The 22662-nt window shown below is 36.6% G+C and overlaps 1 protein-coding gene across 8 annotated transcripts in view; it reads left to right on the forward strand.

The window, feature by feature from the left end:
* ITSN1 (intersectin 1) overlaps positions 1 to 22662 on the forward strand; it is a 215769-nt gene that overhangs the window by 112483 nt on the left and 80624 nt on the right. For 5 of the 8 annotated variants that reach the window (XR_007407674.1, XM_049104747.1, XM_049104748.1 and 2 more), the window contains exons 15-20: positions 2334 to 2421; positions 2554 to 2693; positions 14572 to 14699; positions 17240 to 17469; positions 19257 to 19378; positions 21099 to 21113. Coding sequence is in view for 7 of the 8 variants with exons in the window: in XM_049104747.1 (XP_048960704.1) it covers positions 2334 to 2421; positions 2554 to 2693; positions 14572 to 14699; positions 17240 to 17469; positions 19257 to 19378; positions 21099 to 21113 (723 nt within the window). In the remaining variant the exon portion in view is untranslated. The remainder of the gene's footprint in view (positions 1 to 2333; positions 2422 to 2553; positions 2694 to 14571; positions 14700 to 17239; positions 17470 to 19256; positions 19379 to 21098; positions 21114 to 22662) is intronic. The other 3 variants (XM_025449776.3, XM_025449779.3, XM_035709477.2) reach the window with 1 other exon arrangement.

A 22662-nucleotide genomic window follows, 5' to 3' on the forward strand; every position in this document is an offset into this window, starting at 1 on the left:
AGAGAGGCAGGGTCACAGGCAGAGGGAGAAGCAGGCTCCATGCAAGGAGCCCAATGTGGGACTTGATCCCGGACCCCAGAATCACACTCTGAGCCAAAGGCAGATGCTCAAACACTGGGCCACCCAGACGTCCCAAGATACAAAATTCCTTCTAAGCATTGTCATATAGCCATATTACAGAAATTTTTAATGTCTTTTCATATCCATTCAGTTCAAAATCTTTTTTTTATTTTCATGGTCATTTCTTCTTTGATGGGTTATTTAGAATTATGCTATTAGTTTCCAAATATTTTGATTGTTTTCCAGATATCTTACTGATTTCTGATGTATGTTATGAGCTGTGAGCATACTCTGTATGATTTCAATTCTTCTTAATCTTTTAAGTTTACTGAGACTTGTTTTATGGCTTAGCATATGATCTGTGTTGGTGAATATTTTATGTGCATTTGTAAAGAATATATACTCTGTTGTAGTTGGGTGGAATGTTCCATAAACGTCAATTACAGCAAATTGATTCATCGTGTTTTTTGTGTTTTCTACATCTTTACTGATTTTGTGACCTCTTCCAGCTGCAGCGAGAGGAGTGTTGATAGCTCTATCATTGTAAATTTTTCCTTTTTCCTTCCAGTTCTCTCAGTTATTGTTTCATGTACTTTGAAGACCTAATCAATTTGAGATACTAGGATATGATATATAATGTAAATAGTATCAGATGTTCACTGCTAGAAATTGTTTAAACATATTAAAAAGTACATGTACCTTTTAAAAGTCTATTTTTCTATATGATAACTTTTTTTTTATATGTCTCTCATTAACTATGAGAAGTTTCATAAAATACTCTCTTGGAAAATGTAGGAATGAGGCTACATGTTTATTTATTATCTCACTGAATGCTCTGTGACCAAACACATTTTTATTATTTAAGATTGACACTTAGTGTGTTCATTTATTGGTAATAAAATACAAATCAGGGTCCCTGAAAAAATAGTAAAGTGAAAAATAATAAATGATTTCAGGAGGGCCTGGTATATCATAGGCTATGAGATATTGATTCCCCTTCTTTACTGTTATTAGCAAATATTTGCTATGCAGATGAGTCAGGTGGCCCTTCATATTTGCTTATGACTTTTTTAGGAATTTAGGTTGGCATTTAAAAGTGATGTTTATATAAATAAAACAGTCTCAGTATATGGACTAGGCTTTTTCTGGATGTGTCATTGTCTTGGTTCAAGAAAGAAACTTTGGAATTGGGTAAGGGGCCTTTCCTTAATTTAGGGAGGAGAATAGGAGAAGCTCAGTTGTCTGGGCCTTCTTGGGAAAACCATCTGAACTGTATATTCTGTTTTGTCAACTAAGGCATTTTTATTTTCTCAAACCAAAAATCAATGCATAGAGTTTTTTTCAAGTTTTTATTGAAATTCCACTTTGTTAACATACAATGCTTATTAGTTTCAGATGTAAGATTTAGTGATTCATCACTTACATATAACATACCCAATGCTCATCACAAGTGACCTCCTTAATGAGATTTTTTTTTAAACCAAGTTAAAAATGAAAGTCATATATTTGTTACTTTGTGCTGGAAAGGTTGTCATTTTACTGAAACGTATAGAAACTATATAGGATAATATCAGGTAAACTTGTAAGCAAATAGTGCTTTGAGAGGTCATCCATGAAAACTCCAAATAGCCTTTTACAGTGTGCAGGTTAGTTTTCTTCTTATATCAGTTAAGAAATAGTTGGTTCAGGACTTTTGTATACCTGTTTAAAATTGTACATCCATCCTTGGTGGTAGAAAAACATATATGGCAGCCAAGATCCTATTGTTAGAAATCTCTTCTTGATTTCTATCTTTAGGCATATGGTAAACCTAATTCAGTGTTGAGAATTGTAATTCAGGTTACAAAGTTCAGAGTAGTTCCTATTCAAACTATGGAGTCATTTTCCACTAACAGAGTCACTGCATTTACATTTGATCCCAGTGCAAAGGAGAGATCATTGCTTTTCATTTTCTCTGCTGAATTGTACTTAAAGTACATTTCTAAAGCTTTATAAATAGGCAGTAAGTCAACAAAAATTTACAAAACCTCAAGAGAGCTATAACTGTCTTAACTTTATTTCAGTGAAAAGCATTTGGCAAATAGTTAATTGCTTGGCAAGAAAGCAAGAGCTGCCCTGACTGGTGATTAAATGCAGTTTCTATATAGGATTTGGGGTGAGATTAGATGCGTCTTTGAGGGACGAGAATACTGACTTACGTTTGCCCGGATGTGGAACGTAGACATGCTCGTTTTCCCTGTCAGTTCATTGTTGTTTTCCTTCCTCTCTCCTAGGAAGCCCAGCAAATGCTTGGAAGACTTATTCCAGAAAAGCAGATACTCAATGACCAATTAAAACAAGTTCAACAGAACAGTTTGCACAGTACGTGTTTTCTTTTTAAAGTTGGTCTTTTCCTTTTCTACTGGCAAGAATTTCCTTCGGTGAAATGAGAAGATTACATTTTTCTTCACTGCCCGTTTGCCTCTCTTATCTTGCAATGTTTTTCTAAAATAGGAGATTCACTGCTTACACTCAAAAGAGCGTTAGAAGCAAAAGAACTAGCTCGGCAGCAGCTACGCGATCAACTGGATGAAGTTGAGAAAGAAACCAGATCAAAACTACAGGAGATTGATATTTTCAATAATCAGCTGAAGGTAACTGTTCTGTGTGTCCCTACATATATGTCCTACCCTTGTAACTTTTCCAACTGGCCAGATGATTAGTTGATACTTAATTCCAGGGAGAAAAATTTATGATGCTGGTTTGTCAGCCTTCTTACAAGCCTTAATACTACAGATGAATATTATACAATCTATATTGCATTTTTCTCTTTAACATCTAAGGATGAGTTTGGTATCTGTAAATTAAAGCTGAGTGAGCGGCCCCCCACACGACGTCTGTCTTTAACCCGAATCACATTTTTATACATCTCCATCCTTTCATCTGTTGATAACTAATCAAGTTGAAGTCCAAAAGCTAGGCCGTTTGTTCTTCGAAGACTACCAAAAAAGGATTTTTTCTTTTTTAAAACTAAGAATATTTCAGCCACTTCTTATCTTCAAGATTTTCCTCAAATGCACATCTTTATTTTATTACCTCATATTTTAAAATTGTATAGTTTAATGCATTAATTGCTTGTGTCTCTGTGGCAAAAGTGGTGTATGGTTTTGTCACATATACATGGTAAAATTCAGGAACATGCCAAAGCTCTTAGGGAATGTAAAAGTGCTTATGATAGCCTCCTTTGGGTTTGGTGCCTTTGATTTAACTTCACAACTTTATCATCGTAAGACCGTTAGCTCTTACAAAAAAGCCAGAGCGTAAGCAGTTAATTTCCTACTATGAGCATGTACTGTAGATTTAAGTGAATATTGGAGTTGTTAATCAATTATGTTCTTATAAGAAATGGACTTCATACTTTTCTTTAAATACTCATTTTCTTTTTCCATCTCAAAAATCCTTTATACTTAACTCTAGCTAATTTTGCTTTTGGCACTGGAAAAAGGAAAACTCCTTTAATATTAAAAATAGGAAAAAATTAGAAACCACATTCATGATTTTTAGTTGGCATTTGAATTGAGATTCGAGGCCAAACTGTTCAGACATCTGAGTTTGAGGTATTTTTGCTTTTTTTTTTTCTTAGAGTGATAGGTAATGAACTTTTCTCAGTTATACAATGCCAGGCAAGTGCTCCTAGGGGACATATTATTGGAGCTAACTTAGTGTTTTTCTTTGCTTTCATTCTTATACAGCGTGTGTGTGGGGGGTATTATATGTACATCCCATATTTGTACATATATGATTATATGAGAAGTACTGGAAGTAGCGCTGTGAGTTCTCTGTCTCTACAATAAACACAATAAAAGAGCTCACTTTAACTCTCACTGTGACTTATCACTCTTTCAAGCAAAAAGAATATGATTAACAGTGCATTTTAAGAGTCTCTTGGGGAAAAAAAAAAAAGAGTCTCTTGGAGCACACAGTGTTAAAATATTTGGGTCTCTTCTGAACCCAGACAGTCATCCAGATTTCTGCCTTAATCTGAAGATTCCTTTTTCTTGCAATTTAACTCCCGAAAACAAAGTTCATATATTAGAGGATGACACTGCAGTGGGTGATTTTTCCCAAGTGTCTGGCCTATTTATGGATTGTTTTGGCCTGTTGGAGTGCTGTTGCCATTGCCAAACAGAACACCCTGCAGGGAGGTGGCGTGAGTCCCTCTTACTGTGTGTCATTGACCGATGCTGCCTTGAGTGTTAGTGACACGTCAGCCCTTCCTTTTACTTTATTCCTTTTCCCAAATACGCTTATTTGTAAATAAGAACCTGGCTTTCTGTCTTCATTTTTATTTTGGTTTTCCATTATTAACTTTAAATTTAATGTAGAGAGTAAAGAATTACAAGGCAGTAGAGCTTTATTGTATAAACAACCGATTTGGAGGCCTTAACAAATACATTGTATTGCCTTATAGTTATTATTTCTAATATTCCTCTCTTACCTAGTGAAACCAAAACAGAAACGGTTAAATTGAAGCATCAAAAGATTTATAATTTGATCGAGACAACTCTAGAGGCAGATTTAAGATTTCGTCTCTTGAGTGTCTCCTGCCTACTTTTCTTTGGTGTGGTTGTGTTGGAAAATAGGGAGCATTTCTCCCCTGAATTTAGAGCACATGTTCATTAGTAACTATAATTCTTGTATGATGACATAGACCAGGAGAGCCAGCATTCTGACCCCTGGGGTTTCTTCAGTGCCTCTCTTGGTACAACAGTGCCTTTACAGCATTCACACTAATGATGCAAAAATTACTTCTGCCTTGCTGGGAGTGAAACCTTGGCGATTGTCCAGTCATTTCACACGTCTTATCTGATGGTGTGAACTCGCTATATCCAAAATCTCCCCCTCCCAGAAGGAAACCAGCTGGAGAATATAGAAGAAAAAGGACTTAGCAGTTTTGTTTTATATTCATGTAGATTGTTCCCCTAGAGAAAGAGTATAATTCACTCATTATCAGCTAGTAGGATAACACTGGAGAAGTACCCTATGGCATGCAGAATTTTAAAATTAGTTGACCAGGAAATTAAACCTGTATTCAATGGCTAGCTCCACAAATGAGGATTCCATTTAACAAAAAAACCAGTCTCTATTGGAAGCTTTGATACACAACTACTTGCAATAAGTTACTCACTTCCTTTGATGCAAAGTCAAAGTCATGTCTAGTCCCTTACTTAGAAGGTCCCATAAGGAATCCTAGCACCCTGCTTTAGCTCAGTTTCTGGAGTATAAGACTGTGATCAGAATGGCTTAAATGTATTTATTTTCTTGAACGTAGAAGAGTTTAGAGAGTAGGTACATCTTATCATTTTTTCCTTTTTTTTTTTTTTTTTTAAAGACGTACCATCTGATTTAGTCCTTTCTAACACGTGGCTTGTTCAGATTCATTCTTCTTTTAGGAGTCTCTCCTTTTTCTTCACTTCAGGAAGAATTACATTCTGCTTCCTGACACAAGACCTGTTAACCAATGATGGAAATTCTCCAGTCATTAATTAAAGAGGAAAAAATAATTACTTTTGCAGTCAGTTAACAGGTGTATGTTTCATAAAGATAGCAACATTTTGAGAACATAAAGCATATTTACAATCACAGTCGTGTTTTAAACAGCTCCAGATTCAGGGATATAAGATGTAAGTAAGGTCTCTGGAGTTTATCTGATCTCATAGAAATTGAGGTCTCATTCTTTCCTTTCACACAATGCTTTTTCCAGGTATTTTAATAGATATTTACCTAATAGATGTAATATTTATATATTCCCAAAATAATCCCTGGACATAACTATCTTTCAAATTTATCACTGTAAGCCAAGAATTACTTGAGAAAAGCAGCAGAGGAATCTCAATGCAGCAAATATACTTTGCTTTGCTAAGGCGGTAGGAAAGGGCTTGGGGGCGGTAAGTGGGGGTTAGAAATTGTAGCACACTGAGATACTGACTCTCTTGTGCTAGAAATGCCCTGGTTAGCCGCTTTTATATTTATGCTGCCTTTTATGTGAACAGTGAATTTCAGCTTTTTCATGATCAAAAGAAGTATTTGACCAGTGATTTAGCCATGAATAATTGATTTTTTCTGTAATTATTGCTAACGAGAATTAGTACTTCTTAAAGCAGTTTTAATTCAGTGAATCACATTTGTTTACCAGACTTCTCTGCTTTTCAAATGTATTCTGTATGCAGATATTTTCTCGTACTAAGAAATCAGTAGTCCTCTCATATTCATTTTCTAGAAACATCAATTTAACATTATTTTCTGTGACTTTTCCTTTTTACTTCATTTTACATGAAAATCAAGAACTTTTAACATTTTTTGAAGAAGGTATGTGCCTAAAGGGCATATAGAGACATTCCGATCATTGTTTTTCTTACATATAGTACTTTACCTATAGATATAAAATTATGGTTCTAGCAAGTGTCAAATAACATTACTGATAGAGACTTTTCAAATAGAAGACTTCTTGCCTTCGGCAATGTTAATAGTTACTGTACCAGTTTTCTTTGGCACTGACAGCCTAATACTCCATATCTTTCCATCTTAACTGTGATACAGAGCAGCAACATGATGTATAGCTTAATAGTTTTCAAGGCTTCAGGTGTGTGCCAAATGAGAGAATCCAACATTCAGAGAGGCTAGACGTTGGTTGTATTTTATGTTGAAAAGCTTGAGTCCTTGATAGTTCCTGTCTAGTCATTGTGTACTGGACAAGTCCTAATGTGAATGGTGTTTCATTGGAGCATTTCTTCCTTCTAGTCAGTGGCAATGGAGGAGGCAGTGTTGCATTGCCAGGCAGTTCTCCTGGGCTGCGTCATCCACTTAGAGTCTTTTCTAAAGGTCTCCATGTCATACTCAGGCAATGCACATCCTTCTCAGATTAAGAATGATGAACCTTCTCCAGCTCTGTGTTATAGTTCCCCCACATGGATGAGTGCTCAGTGTCTAAGAGAGAGCTTACCACGAAGGGGTAAGCATTCTTTGTCAAAGTCAATGAATAGTTATTGTAAATCATGGAGTATGAGTGAATCTTTGCTCTTGACAAATTGTGTGGTGGTGAAAGCTCTGAACGACCAGCTGGGTAAGGTACTGTGTATACTGTAGTCTTATCTTTCTAGCAAGTCCTTTAGATCATTGAATTTGCCACTTGGCTGCAAAATGTTGAAAGACAAAACTCAGCCATGATTTGGGTCTTTGTGCATATTTCCATCCAATGGGAGACAGTATTATAGTCAGTAATACTATTCTGAAAGTGGAGAGTATTTTATTTCTTAGCAAAATTGAGGGGTTTGGACTAATTGAGAATTCAGAATTGTATTTTTTAAATATTCTTGGGAAATCAGGCTTCTTACATTAGACACAAGAGGCTGTTAGAGATATAAATTCTGCCTGTATGATACCTGTCTTAAAAATTGCTCCTAAGAACTGAATTGATGTTGAAATGAGAATGCCAGTTAGAGTAAATAAGGCTTTTGGCTAAACTAAGGCTTTTATGCTCTTGGTTTCAAATACTTGCTTTCATGGCAGGCTCATTCATTATGAAGGCAGTGAAAAGCAAAATGTTTAGCAACCAGGGGAATAAAGAAAAGAGCTGGAGAATGAGCTGCAGAACAGAATGAGAAGTCAGGAAAAAAAGGCATGTGAGGGGAAACAATGAGGGAAATCCAGAAAGAGGAGATACAGAGACAGCAAGAGAAATCAGTGTAAACTCAAATAAAATAACAGCAGTTCTTTCTCATATTAGTAGAATAATGTTTGGCTGTTTCATGGTTCGCTCCCTGATTTTGTTCATGATTAAATTTTCCTTTTACCTATGTGATCCTTTTCAAAAGACCTGCTCAGCACAGAAGTAATAAAACTCTCATTCAGTGTACTTGTGATTGTGGGAACTTTATGTAGATTCCTTGAATATAGTAAAATAATTAGGGACGTCTGGGTGGCTCAGCGGTTTGAGCATCATCTGCCTTTGACTCAGGGTGTAATCCAGGGTCCTGGGATCAAGTTCCTCGGGGAGCCTGATTTCTCCCTCTGCCTAGTCTCTGCCTCTTTCTCTGTGTCTCTCATGAATAAATAAAAAAATCTTTAAAAAAAAAAAAAAAAGAAAGAAAGAAAAAGAATTTGAACATGCCCAAGACTCAAAATAATTAACAGGTGTTGTATATACCAGACTCTAGGCCGCACCCATAGGCTTGGTTGGTTGGTTGAAGCATTTTTTAGAGTGTGGGCTTTTCTTTTGAGGTTTAAAAAACATATATTTAACCAAAGGTGATTTGGGAAAGGGAAAAAGGCAGAATTCAATCTTTTGAAAAAACATTTTCTTTTTTTATTCTCTTGTTTAGCCGGAGCCTTTGACCATTTTATCCTTTAGAATAACCTGCATTTAAATTAATGAGATCTTGATTTATAAAATAAAGCTGAGACATTTTGGGGAAACTCGGATTTTCAGGACAAAATGGAGTCTGTTTTCTCTTCTTGGTAACAGCAGGGTAAATACCAGAGCCTCTTGGGAGGTGTGGGTGAATTTCTTAAATAGCTCTTCCTACAGAGAGGACAGGATTTTCAAGCTCTTCTCCCCTCTCTGTCCACCTGTCTCCTCACCAGTTCACACACATACACACACACACACACACACACACACACACGCCCCAATACATTCCTCGTTGGCTCTCCTGTAGCACTTATGTTAGATGGACTGCCAATTGTGCCATGGGCAACTGGAATTCCTATTTGGTTGAATAATGACTTCAGATTTAGAATAATATTTAAATGTGTTTTTAAACATTAATATACCCCTTAATATACCCCTCCTCAGAATTTAAATAACTCAATCAATATATATATATTTTTGTATTCCACCCATTATAACGCATTAAGAGTGAATACATTTTATAATTTTGTGATGAATAGAATATCAGTTTACTTTGATTTGGGTACAGTTTCAATGTTTTGAAATACTTTTCAGGATTTTTCATGTAGGTACAAGTTCCTCTGTCCTCACTGGGCTTGTTGATTGGCATTCTTTAATGGCTTTGTTTCACATCCATTTAATTGGGATATTTTAAAACTGTATCTTAAGACTCAAAAGGCTTTTTAAAAATTCTGATATTGTGTGCTACATAATACCCCTGGGTGAGAAATAAAGTGACATATTTATATAAGCACTTCTGCTTTTGACTTTCTGTAGGTATTAGGTTGAGGCAAAACAAACACTTGAAATTTTTGATACTGGCATCTAGATCAATTGCCTAGGTCCATTTCATATTAATAGAATGAAGATTATTATAAACCTAAGAAATGTATCCTAAACAGCTTTATTTTGATTTAAAATGTTGAGTTCATGAATTTTAAGTAATTAGGGTGTATTTGTTTTGTCTCACATTTCCAAGAGATAGCCTGAGGCAAAAGCGAGAAGCCCTGATCCTTCAAAAAAATTAAATGACTGAATTAGCAGTAAATTTCCATTAACTACTAGCCTTTCCAAGGTCCCTATTGCTAGTTAATTTTTTGTTTCTTCAAAAGCATTTATGTAAAGTAATGTTTGTTTATGAAAAGGAATCCCAGTTCAGCTGGATATGTCTCTGTATTTCAGTTACTATCACTTTACATAATACATCTATTTTTGAGTGTCCTTAAGTCCAAATAAAGGAGAAAGAGTCACAGTTTTTAAGTCAAGTGATTCTGTGCCCCTTGCATAGCAATAGAACAACTGTCATTAGTAAATTTGAAAGTGAGCCATGTTTCTCAGGGCAAAAAAAGTTGAATCTTCTGGAGTATTCAATTCGTTCAGCATATTGCTTTTGAAATGCTTTGGCTGTTTGCCATAGGATGTCCAAAGATGTTTTATAGTACAAATATCTTAATTCTTTAGGGGAAATAAGGGATGTTTCCCCCTGAGCTGAAGGAAGAATGTTAAAAACAAGCTTATTTTCATTTATCTTTGCTAATACATGGCACAATCTTTATTTGCCAGTTATCTTCTGTGTTTGATCAAAGACCTGTGTTTGATCAAAGACCTGTGTTTGATCAAAGACCCTTTTCAGAATCCAATAAAAACTCTGAGCCTTCTTTGCTAGACAAATGCCCATATAGGTCAGTTTGCATACTATCTCATAGTGTTTCCAGATCCAAAACTTATTGCTAGCCCCTGGTGAGGAAACTTTGTTACATCCTAAAATTCTATAGATATTATTATATAGTATATATAGGTGTATATATAATATATTATGTAGATATTATGTACTATATATGTTTGCATACATAATATATTATGTATATTATATACTATTATTTATATTCTATAGATATCTTTAGAATTCTATAGATACTATTGGTGACATATTATTGGTATCATTTTAATTTATATACACTACACATTCTATAGTTCTCTTTTTCTTATATATTTGTAACACAAAGCTAAAACTTCTTCAATGCATGTTTAATTATTTCTTCTTTATTAAGAAAGGTATTTATGCTCTATTAGGAGATAATATCAAATTACCGTGCACTATACCTAGGTAAAACATCTCAGATCATTGAGTAGAACTCACAGAAGAAAAATCAACAAAGTTGTATATTCAGTAACTTATTGCTAGATAAATATTAAAGCCTACAAAAATGTGACTACAGGGTTATTGATTATAGAAAAAAATAATTTTAGTAAGAGCCACAAGTGAGATAATGAATTTTGGTTGTCAGTAATTTCTTTTTTGTTCTATTTTTATCTTAGTTATGATAAAGAAAGGACTGTGACAGGAATAGAGCATGCAAGGTCACTTGGATGAGGTTGGCCACCAACTCATGTCGTGAAGCTTTACATAGCTACTTCTCCCAATGGTTCTGTCATTTCCCAAAAAAAAAAATAATTTAATGACATCAGCTTTCCTTGTCTCCTTAGAAATTTTTCCCTGAAGCAATTAAAAGGGTACTTTTAAATAGCCATGATTGCACTTGAGTTTCTTAAACAACACTGAAAAGGAATGACTGAGCAGTTCAGCTGCCTGCCCCCTATAGAAAGATACTCTGCTCTCCTACAGGGCTCTCGTCATGCTTGGAAAGACAAGTCGTTGACTCATCTTTAGTACACATTCCTTCATTCTATAGATTGCCTATCTAGAAGTTCAACTTTCAAGAAAAAGTTATCAGCTTAGGAATCATGAATTTTCTGCTCTATCTTGGTTCATGCCATCTTAAATTCCCAAGTCCCAGATGAGAGAGGAAGACCTGGAATGTTTGCCTATTTGTAGCATCTTGATTTTCTTACAATTGTGTACTCAAAAGTGTTTGGATTGGATGAAGGAAATGGTAGAAACACTTTGCAGTCCACAAATTTAGATCATGAGATGCCAGGGCTTTCCGTTACCTTATTTGACATCTGTTATTTTATTGCTCCTGCAAGTTCCAGTTCCTTGGAGGCACTTGAAGCTGCAACTTATTTATACAGTTCAGTGATGGGTTTAGCCTGCCCTCTCATGCTACTGTACTCAAAAATAAATGTGTTTTTAGAATTTTAAAATATCTTCCTTCATGTAGGTTTGATAAATTTTTTTAAAAAATTGTTTTTTAAAACTGTCTTATTAGCATGATTTTTTCTCTGGATTCTTTATTTTTATAAAGATTTTATTTGAGAGAGAGAGAAGAGAGAGAGGCAGACTCCACACAACCCCCCCCCCCCCCCCGCCCCAGCCCCACCCTACTGAACAGGGAGCCAGGACCCTGGGATCATGACCCAAGCCAAACCCAGAAGCTTAACTGACTGAGCCACCCAGGCACCCCTCTATAGATTCTTTAAATTCACTTCCTATTGCCTTTTATTTTATTGGGCCTCCCAAAACATTACTAGCTTTACTCCTATCTGTCTTGACTTTGTATCTGGTAATTATCAGTCTGTAAGTTAACATTCAATCACTAGAACCCAGTATAGAATGGAAATGTGCATTGTAATTCTTTGGTAAAACAAAAAACCATTTTTCATGGGTGCATTGGTGCATCATGGGCAGCAGTCATTCTAACTGGCAGTGTTTATGTTGTACCTGTTGTTAAATATTTTGAATATCACTCTGCCTAGAAATACATTTTTCCCATATAAAGTAATAGCTTTTCTATTGTAATGTATAACCAGGCTCCTGAATATCAAACTAAAATGTTACTTTTCCCCTGCCATTTCATACTTCTTTGTATTTAATTTCAGCTCAGTTATTTTGCTTACTAGTTACCCTTTTTGGTTTATTCCTGTGAGAAGAATAAAGCCCTTAATAAAAGACACTGAAATAAATAAGAACTGATTTTTTATGTGGTCAGCAGTGTCTGAGAATATAACAGATCTTAAAGCAAGAAGAAAACCTAACAGTCATCTGCTCGGATTCAGCTGTTGGCCTGTGTCAGGAACCTGAGACTAGAATCCAGGTTTCTTCCTTCCTGGTTCCGTACCCTTTGATCTTGTCTATTGCTATAAATTATTCTCTTGAACCCATTTAAGAATTTTCTGCAATTGAAGATGAAGTTTTAAAATAAAAAATGTAAATGCTTCAGTCCCTTTTTACTCAGCCATTGGACTAACAATGGAGTTGGGCCATTGCTGTCTGTGCAGGATCCAACTTTTGAGTCCCTCTCATAGGACTTTAGAGATTGATTTACACTCCACTGCAGTTTTCCTTTTCACATGGAGATACTAACTTGAGCCAAGAGTACAGATTACTCTAATAGGAAGTGGCCCGTTTTTTCCATTTGTCTCTAAGATACCAAATCTAAGTCATGTTGTCAGGGCTGCTGCCGTAGGGAATAGTCCACCAGTTTGTGCATTACAGAGTTGCTTCTTTCTCCTGCATCCTTCCTAGATATTCCCAGTCTCATCTGCTGGGCTCCCTACTGAAATCTCTTCCTTTCTTCCCAGTTTTAACAGTGCCTACTTCCCTCTAGGTGTTCCCCCAGCACCCCCCTCAGTACCATCTCCCCATAACCTCCTGGTCTCCAAAAACTTTCTCTTGTGTCTCACTGATCCCTTTTAGCACCTCTCAGTCACTTCTGGTTTATAAAACATTTGTCCATGCGTTCTTTCTTTATCCTGAGGACAGTCTAGCTAGCAGGAAAAGGTTAGCCTAACCCATTGGGCTTTTCTCTAGGAATAAGTGCATTTTAACACTGATCTTCTGGGTACCTGGGTGGCTCAGTGGTTGAGCATCTGCCTTTGGCTCAGGGTGTGATCCCAGAGTCCCTGGATCGAGTCCCACATCAGGATCCTTGTATGGAGCCTGTTTCTCCCTCTGCTTGTGTCTCTGCCTCTCTCTCAGTCATGAATAAATAAGTAAATAAATCTTAAAAAAAACAAAACCAAACACTGATCTTCTATAGACAATGCTTTACCTTTGTTCAATCTCTGAATGAATCTAAAGGTAGGAATTTAAAGCAGGAGGAAACCTACCCATTTGGACTTAACCAGTGAACAGGATGAAGAAGATGGGGCAGACCTTACTTAGTTCTCATGTCTCACCAAAAAGACCCGGGCTACCACCTCAGGGGACTAGCCCTAGTTACTTAGATGAAGTAGTCAACTGGAAATGCACACAGAGGGAAAAAAAAAATGAAATGCATCCTTGGCTCTATTGGATACTGATGCATCTGATTTATTGTTGACACGAGCAAGAGGAGTCTCAGTACCTGAATCTGTTATCGACCATTGGGTTTCTACATGGAATCGAGGGTTCGCCCTCAACAGGCATTTCTTTATTCCTCACATTTTAGGGTATTTAAACTTCTGACTTGAGTACTTTCAATATCATAAAATGCATTTTATTTTTAGTAGTTTGCTAAGGAAATTGTTTTTCCTGGGGGCTGATACCAAATGAGGAAGTTTGGTCCAAGGTGGTGATCATACTATTACCGCATTTATTTTCAACCCAACTGAAGGGTTAGTCTGGTGAGGTCGACAGCTTCACACTTGGATTTAGCAAGAGAAGATGCTCTGGAAGGGGTGTGGTTTGAAGGAAAACAATCTGGTAGGAACAAAGTTGTGAAGCAGAGGGATGTTCTAAGGCAGCATAGCATAAGAAGGTGAGGTTTTAATGGAGGCAGCATGTGAAGAGGTGTGTGCATTTTCCAAGCCAGCGGAGGCTGGTGTTGATTCCTTATCAGAAATACCTCGAGGTTTTACTGATGATCATCACCATCCCTTAAAACTGGTTAAGTCCATTTCTGTTGCCGAGTCTTGAACCAGTGTAGCTTCGCTAGCAAGTTCCTTCTAAAGCATGTAATGGAAAATGGTGTAATGTTTTTATGACTCACTAAAATAAAATATAATCTGGAACAGCTCTTAGAGTGCAGTCATGTCAAAATGGAGAGTGATTTCAGTTTTCCAAGTTAACATGTTTAAAATCTGAGATGTTAGTTTCCTAAATGCCTTAGACTTCCTCTCTATGAAAATGTTGCATACTGATAAATGGTGGAAATGCCTATCACCCTGTGTCATTACATGAACTGTTTCCTGATTGTTTATAGGAACTAAGAGAAATACATAGTAAGCAACAACTCCAGAAACAAAAGTCCATAGAGGCCGAACGTCTGAAACAGAAAGAACAAGAGCGAAAAACCATAGAATTAGAAAAACAAAAAGAAGAAGCCCAAAGGTGAGTCTTTTCCAGTGGATTATAGGCCCATCTGGAAGGAACTTTGTTTATTGTTCTTTCTGGGCTTCTGCAAGTACCTACTGACCAGAAAGAGCCTTTACTCTTTGGTGTGTGTGTGTGTATGCAAGCACAAATATGTGGATATATAAATCTTTGCATATATAATAAGTATCCCCTGAAGTTTTTGGTTAGTTTCCAGAGCTCTCCCAAGCTACTACTGAGTAGATAAATGGAATTATACAGGGAAATTAGGACACTTGGTCTGCTCATTTGCATGCCAATGACCAAAATACGTTTCCAGTTCACAGCCTTTTCATAACAGTGGCTGTCCAAGCGCTGGGTTTGAAATCAAAGCTCCTGAGCACTCGCCACACAGGGTTCCTCCAGTAGGACTACAGTGTGCCACTCCAACTTCTTTCTTCTTTTCTTCAACTGCAAATTGAACTTGAGCACAAAAGGAGAAAATTTGCTGCTGTTTAGGATACACATTTTTTTGTGTTTGAATATTTGTGTTTGTAGTTTGCTGTTTTGTAACTCTTTGTAGTAAGTCAGAGCAATTTATTTGTTAACTTTCGGTGTGTCTGATTTTGTTACTGGATATTTGCTTTTTAAATTTCAATTAATTTCGACTCCAGGGAACAAAAATGACCAAATATTTCAGTTTTACACTATAAATTGTAAAAATTGGTTACTGGAATTAGAATAAAAAATGCAGAAACATACTTTAGGTTAGTCCTTGCCTTTAGTGCGCTGAGCTCCTTTTGTTGTGGGTGTATGTAGTACAGTTGACCCTTGAACGACAAGGAGGTTAGGGGCACAGACTCCTCGCCCCCGCAATTAGTTGGAAATCTCAATATAACTTTTGACTCCCCTAAAACTTAACTACGGATAGCCTACTGTTGATTAAAGGGAAGCCTACAGATAACATAAACAGGCGATTAACAAATATTTTGTATGTTACGTGTGTTATATACTGTGCTGTTATAATAAGGTAAGCTGGAGAAGGCAAATGTTTAAATCATAAGGAAGAGAACATACTTTCACAGTACTGTACTGTCAAATATCCCTGTATAAGTGAACCCACACAGTTTACCAGTGGACAGGTGGGTAGGGTCTCTAACCAACTTAGAGGACTATTTTATGGTTTTCTTGGGATATGATTTGAGGATTCACTTCTTAGATACGCTGATTAAAACCCCAACTCCATCCTTTTTGTATCTTCAAAATTGATTAGATGCTTTGGTTATTCATATTGAGCATTAACATTTCTATGGAGAAGAAATCAACACAAAATATTATAGTACAACAAGGGTAAATGTCCTGCTTATGATCATATGAATAGTACCCCAAAATTAATTTCAGAAATTACATGGTTATACACTATACATGATGACTTTTATTAGTAGCAAATATTAAGCAAAATCTATTGTGTTTTTATTGTTGTTATGAATGACAACATAGGTAGGGGACTCCTTCAAAAAATTTTTTTGTGCTTTCTTAAGAGATGTTTTGAAAGTAAGTAAAATGTGAAAGATGTAAGTTAAGAATTTTACCGCTAAATTTTCACATTCATACAGGATAGAAATAAATATAATATTTTTAAATGGCAAATACAAGTTTTATTTGTTTATATTATATTCCTTTGGCAGTTTTCTAATTCCAGGAGATGACCTCTGTGCGTTGGCCATGTCACAGGATAGCAGTTCAGGGTGTGGAGCCTAGAGCCGGGCTGCCTGGGATTGAACCCCAGGCAAGTGTGGTCGTGTGACCTTGGACAAGCCTTTTAATATCTCTGCCTCATTTTTTTCCCATGTAAAAATGGGGACATTAATAGGACCTGGCCCCCTGGCGTGAAGGGTAATGGAGTTAATGTCTGAGGAGGGACTAGTTATTACTATCATTGTATCCCTTTTGCACGTGAGTTTCTTTAAAATGTTTACTGATTTTATAGACTGCCATGCACCAAGAGAAAAATCATCCCCAGTCTTGTCCTGTGGGTTTCAGGTTGAGGTCGTCTTAGATTTCAGGGCCTAGATTTAATTGCACTTGTCCTTTTCCATCAACTATTTTGATAAACACAAAGTTGTCAGATTCAGAGAAAGGCACAGAGACTATTGTCTAATATCGATGGCCGCTACCTAAAGGGTTCAGACAAATCTGTTGCTTTCACGTTCAGCTTTGGGGAGCTACATGTGTGTTTATTTGGCTGAGCTCTCTTATCTCGTTTGTTCCTGTGTGTTATGGGTATTTTGCAGTGAAATACCAGTTTTATCATCGAGAAATCTTTTTGTTATTCTTGTAACCACTTGGTAAAATACATCAGAAATCTTCTGTTTTTCTGAGTCCTGTGATTTCATCTCACTCAGAATCGGAGCCCTGAGAGCCTTTGTTTTATTGACTCGGATTGCTCCATCTGAAGTACAGTATCCCCTCTATGTGTAGCATCACATTTACTAGATGGAGCTTTTTTAGTGCAAAGACCCCGTAGCAGTGTTAAACCAGCGTTGCTTGCTAGCTGTAATCAAGCATTTTGTTGGCAGACGAGCTCAGGAGAGGGACAAGCAGTGGATTGAGCATGTGCAGCAGGACGATGAGCATCAGCGGCCAAGGAAGATCCATGATGAAGAAAAACTCCGAAGGGAAGAGAGTGTCAAAAAGAAGGACAGTGAGGAAAAAAGCAAACTGGACACGCAAGACAAGATGAGTCGGCTTTTCCACCAGCATCAAGAGCCAGCCAAGCCAGCTGTCCAGGCACCCTGGTCCACCACAGGTATTAGGGCCCAAAAGTCATTGTAGCAAATAAGTTTTCTCCACCAGATCGTCCTGAGGAATTCCCATACCTAGGCAGCCCTGTCTTGGCTCCTTTCCTAGAGAGGGATGAGAATGCCAGTGTCCTTTTTTCAGTCGTGCAGATACTCATTCTGTGAGCTCATGACCTGCCTGTATAATCTTCCACCACCACGCCAGCCTTTGGTCCCTCTCACGCTGGGATCCAGAGCCTTTGCAGACAAAAGTGGCAAGAATGTCCTTCCCAAGCCCCATGCAGAAACCTGTATGCCAGATTTGGAAAGAACCTGTTGCTTCTCCAGTTTGCAATTTTCTCTGGGAATTACTGGGCTGTTTCAGGCACGGAAATTGGCTCCTTTTCCCCTTGCCTACGCTGATCTGTCTTTAGCCGATGCTGCATAAAACCACGTTTTTGACCTTTTGAAAACTGTGACTGTTTTTTTTACCTTTGATTGTAATTGGCCTCTTTAAATCATGATAAGTGAAAGACCTCGAAAATGCTAGAAAACATGATCTCTTCCATCAGATGCAACCTGAATGTATTTTTGAGATTTCTTGTGTGGCTGTATAATACTGTACAGCTTCACAGAAAATGACTGAGCTGAAGAAAGTGATTGTCTTTTCCTCTGCATGGCAAATTATATCGATTTTATTTGGTCATCAGTGTGCTTTTTATTGGTATGCAGAAAGAAAAGAAAGAAGCACACTGTTGCATAGGGTTTGTTTCCTGTTCACAGTAGGCAGGGATGGGAGTGGGGTTTGGAGTTGGGCCCCACATCCAAATACCTGCAGTCCAGGCTGGCAAGGCAAATACATGTTTTAATGCTTTCTTTGGTATGAAAATAATTTCACCAGGACTCGATCTTAGGCAATTAGTTTAAATTCCTTATGTTTCCTCCTCATATAAAATGAGGGTTTCTTTTTCCTGTGGTCAGTGGGAAATGTTGTACATTATCCACTTGAAGACTACATGAAGATAATACCTTCCCCTCACTGCTTTTCAGAGAAAATAGATGTGTGGCTAACTATGTACAGTTCTAGGGTAAACCAGTTCAGGGGGCCGCAATTGGATACCATTAAGTTAATCAGAAATCAGAATGTCTTCTGCTTGCATGCATTTTTAAAACTTTTTTACTTAAAATCTAAAGTATTTTCCTAGAAAGTCTGTCATGAGACTCATTTCCCCACCCATGAGGGATGTGGAGGAAGACTTACTTCACTGGGGATTATCAATAATAATCATTTTTGGGGAAATCAGCACTTAACATTTTATACGATTGCTTTAGGGACCTGAGACATTGACATTTCCAAGTCTGTTAATGTGGAAAGTTGTGCTTCTTTGCTTCCTGCCAAAGGAGTTTTCTTTTTGGCTGATTCAGATTGGGGGCCACATTCTAACTGCTTCATTGTACTCTGCACCCTGGGTGGGGGAGAGGGGTCTTGATGCTTTACAGATGTGTGCTGCTGGAGCCTCAGCCAGGAGGGAGTTCTCCAGGGACCTAAGGCAGCCTCACTGCCTTCAGCATTGGGATGGCCTTTGTTCATGGAGCGGCAGCTAGTGAACTTTCTGATAGATTTCAGTTGCTGACATCAGATTTGGCTCTCCTTTGGCATGAAGTATGTGCTTCAGAAATTCCTGGAATAGATGAAATAGTTCAGTTGTTAAGGCCATCAGTAGAGGGAGAGGTCAGTGGTTTGGCTTATTATTATACATATGTGTTCCATGTAATGCTTGATTTTTGTTCCTTCTCCCCACTGTTTTGTAAATAGAAAAAGGCCCACTTACAATTTCTGCACAGGAGAACGTAAAGGTGGTGTATTACCGAGCGCTCTATCCCTTCGAATCCAGAAGTCATGATGAGATCACGATCCAGCCTGGAGACATAGTAATGGTAAGAAAGACTGTGGTCAAGGTGTGATCTCTATCAGTGATTAACATCTGTCTTCTTGCATTTTGACAGCACGAAATTGGCGCCAAGTGTGAAATCCAGGGTTTCGGAAGTAGGGGCTCAATCTTCCTTTTCTATTAGAATGAAAGATGATATTTAGAAATATATCCTAGCATCACTTTAAGATAGAGATGTTAAAGAAAATGGCTAATCACAGCCTTAGTGTGTTTTTAAATCTGTAAGAGTCTGGTAATTTAGAGTTTAGATTGCTACTTATTATACTATGAATAATCTTTAAGAGATGGTTTTAAATGCAAAATGCTTTATCATCACTTTCACAATTGCCAATGATAACTTTTGTATTTTTGGGTCAGTGAATCATTTTTCCCCTTTAGTTGTGTCATCTTTGAATTGTGTGAAGAGTCATGAAGTACATACAGTTAATCTGCCTTCTTACTCCATAAATAAGCAGATAAAAGAGTTCAGAATTTTGCTTTGTCAGGGTTCATTTCCTTTAATTATAGTAACAGTTAAATATATTTGTGTAATTGTAACTCAAACTATAGTTTAAGAAAGAATAAAGCAATGTGGTTGGTTTAAATAATTATCTAAAAGAAAACAGTTCTTCTATCTAGTTAATAAGGATTAACAGTCATAGAAGTGGTCAAACTTTGTATTGTTGGTGGCATTTTTTGTTTGTTTAAAGAAGGGCATCGTTTCATATTTTAAAAGAACTATGAGTGAGACAAACCTGCTTGTTGTACCAGTATTAGGTATCTTGGAAGTAACAGAGTAATGCACAGATCATTATACTATTACTCATGCATTCATCTTGCACGTATATATCAGATCCCTGGGTGGGGAATATATGATCCTTAATGAGCCAAAATCTATAGAAAGAACAGTATGTTCAATATTCAGAGCTCTCAATCCTTTCTCCCCTTTTTTTCTGTTTTTTTTTTCTCAAATTATTATGGGCTTGAAATAGGGACTCAAGGCCAAATATCAGATTCTTTAGAAGTCAGAATCTCCATAACAATACAAACCCTCTTCAAATACAGTCCAGCCTTCACTCAGCAAACAGTTTGTGAATGCCTGGGTGCCAGCCTTACTCATTCTTTACGGAAAGAACTGCTGGTTTCTCTTTGGTGTGGGCACAGCACTCTGTACACACAGACAGTTTTGTAAGGCACCTTCTTTCTTCACCACTGACTTTTCCTACGCTGTTTTCTAAAGGCCTGAAGTGGTTTTACTTGTCCTGCCTCATCTTTGAAAATACCATGGCTTGTAAAGCCTATGAATTGTTTTAAAATATATAAAAATACCAAACCAGGAATCTAAAACCTATGAAAGTACAATGTGACCTCAGAGGGCCTCATTACAAAGTCTTTTTTAACACTGAAACAAAAAAAGAGCCCGGTGTTTTTGAAACTGGATTTTGTTACAACACAATGTACAGGAAAGTAGTGTTCTCTTCTTGAGATGAGATAAGGAAGTGTTACAGATATTACAGTAAGGAAGTGTTATAGATGATCTCTATACTTTAATGAGAAAATATTGCTATTTTTTGGAAACATAGTCTTGTTACAATGGTATTTTTTTCTCAAAATAGCTAGTTAACCACCAGTTTGACTAGATGAATAGAGTTTAGATGTGCTGTAAAAATAAAACATTCATTAAACATATTTTGCCTTGCTTTCAAACCTTTGCTTTCCTGGTGGAGGTTAAAGGGGAATGGGTAAGTCTGTGTAACTGTCAGGAAGTCTGCATCTTATTAAATGTTTTCTTTTAAATCACTTTAATTCTGTGTAAGTACACATATCTTTGGGTGTTGTCGTGGCAGTAAAAATATGTTTTGAGTTTGTATAGTAGGTTGTGCTTAAGAAAAAACAAAATAGAGGTATAAAAGTTTGTGTACCAGATTTCTCTTTGCTAGATTCCATTTAAGGACTGACTTGAAGGCTGTGTATTTGGCAAATTATAAGGTTAAGTCTCCATCTCAGGCTACAGACAAAAATAAGTTCCAAGTAGTTTAAACTTAAAAATAAATTTAATAAAAAAAAATTTTTTAAGCAGAATATAGGAATAGTTTTCTAGCAAAGAAATGCCTTTCTGAGTTAAAATCAGAAGCCATAAATGATAAAAATGAACAGATTTGACAATATAAAATAAACTTGTATACTGCAAAACATAAAGACTCCTAAAAGTTAATATGAAAGAAACCTAAAACTTAGAAAAGTTGTCCATGGATATGAAGAGATATTCGCACGTGAAGAAAATGTATGATTTTAAAAATATACAAAAAGAGGCTTTATCTCATTGGTAATCAGGAAATGCAAGTTAAAAAACCAGATAGCATTTTTCATTTCTCACCCAAGCAAGTTTAAAGATTTGGTAATATCCAGCTTTGTCAAGAGTGTAGGAAAGTAAATGAAATGCACACTGTCAGCACGGTTGTATTGGCTAAACTATTTGAAAAGCAATTTGGCAGTACCTATTAAAATTAAAAATTCTTACTTCCCTTGACCCAGAAATTCTGTTACTCTTCCTATGTTTTTTGGCATATGCACAAATTTGTGTGTACACAAATGTACACTGTAATCTTGGTAAAAAAAAAAAGGGGGGGCCATATAAGTCAGGGAATGCTTAAATAAATTATGATATAGCTAAACAGTATGATTAAGATGTTAAAAAAAGGCAGATCTACACATACTGATAAGCTCACCAGTGAAAAAAGAAAAAGCAGAAATAATATGTACAGTATAATTGCATTTTGCTTAAAAAATTATGTGTATATGTGAATGTTTTTATGTGTGTGGTTAAAGTCTTGAAATAGAGACACGAAACCATTAACATTGGTTACTGCTGGGCAGTAAAGAAGGGGCTTTTATGTTTAATTTTTTGTAGTTTTGTATTTTCATTTTGTATTATTTATAAATGGGCCAACATTTGTAATTTTTAAAGAAAAGCTAAAAATAAATCCAACTTTGACAAGTATAACAGAGAATGAATACCCAGGTCTGGAATGGTGTTTGTTTTATCTCAGACATCCCAAATATGTAATGAAGTATGGAATGTGCGGCTGGTCATAATATACTGGCTTGCCAAAGGAATAGCGGCAATGTCTTCTTCTACTACACAGTGCAGCATTATACCCCAAATGGCATTCAACTATATTATCTTCGTGAGGTTAACAATCAGCACAGGAAATGTGGAAATTGACATGTGATAGTAATAATTTTTTTATTCCCTGAAGTTTGAGGTTAAGAAACATCGTGAACATATGT

This window comes from Canis lupus, chromosome 31 (genome assembly GCF_003254725.2).
Source record: "Canis lupus dingo isolate Sandy chromosome 31, ASM325472v2, whole genome shotgun sequence".
Taxonomy (NCBI): Eukaryota; Metazoa; Chordata; class Mammalia; order Carnivora; family Canidae; genus Canis; species Canis lupus.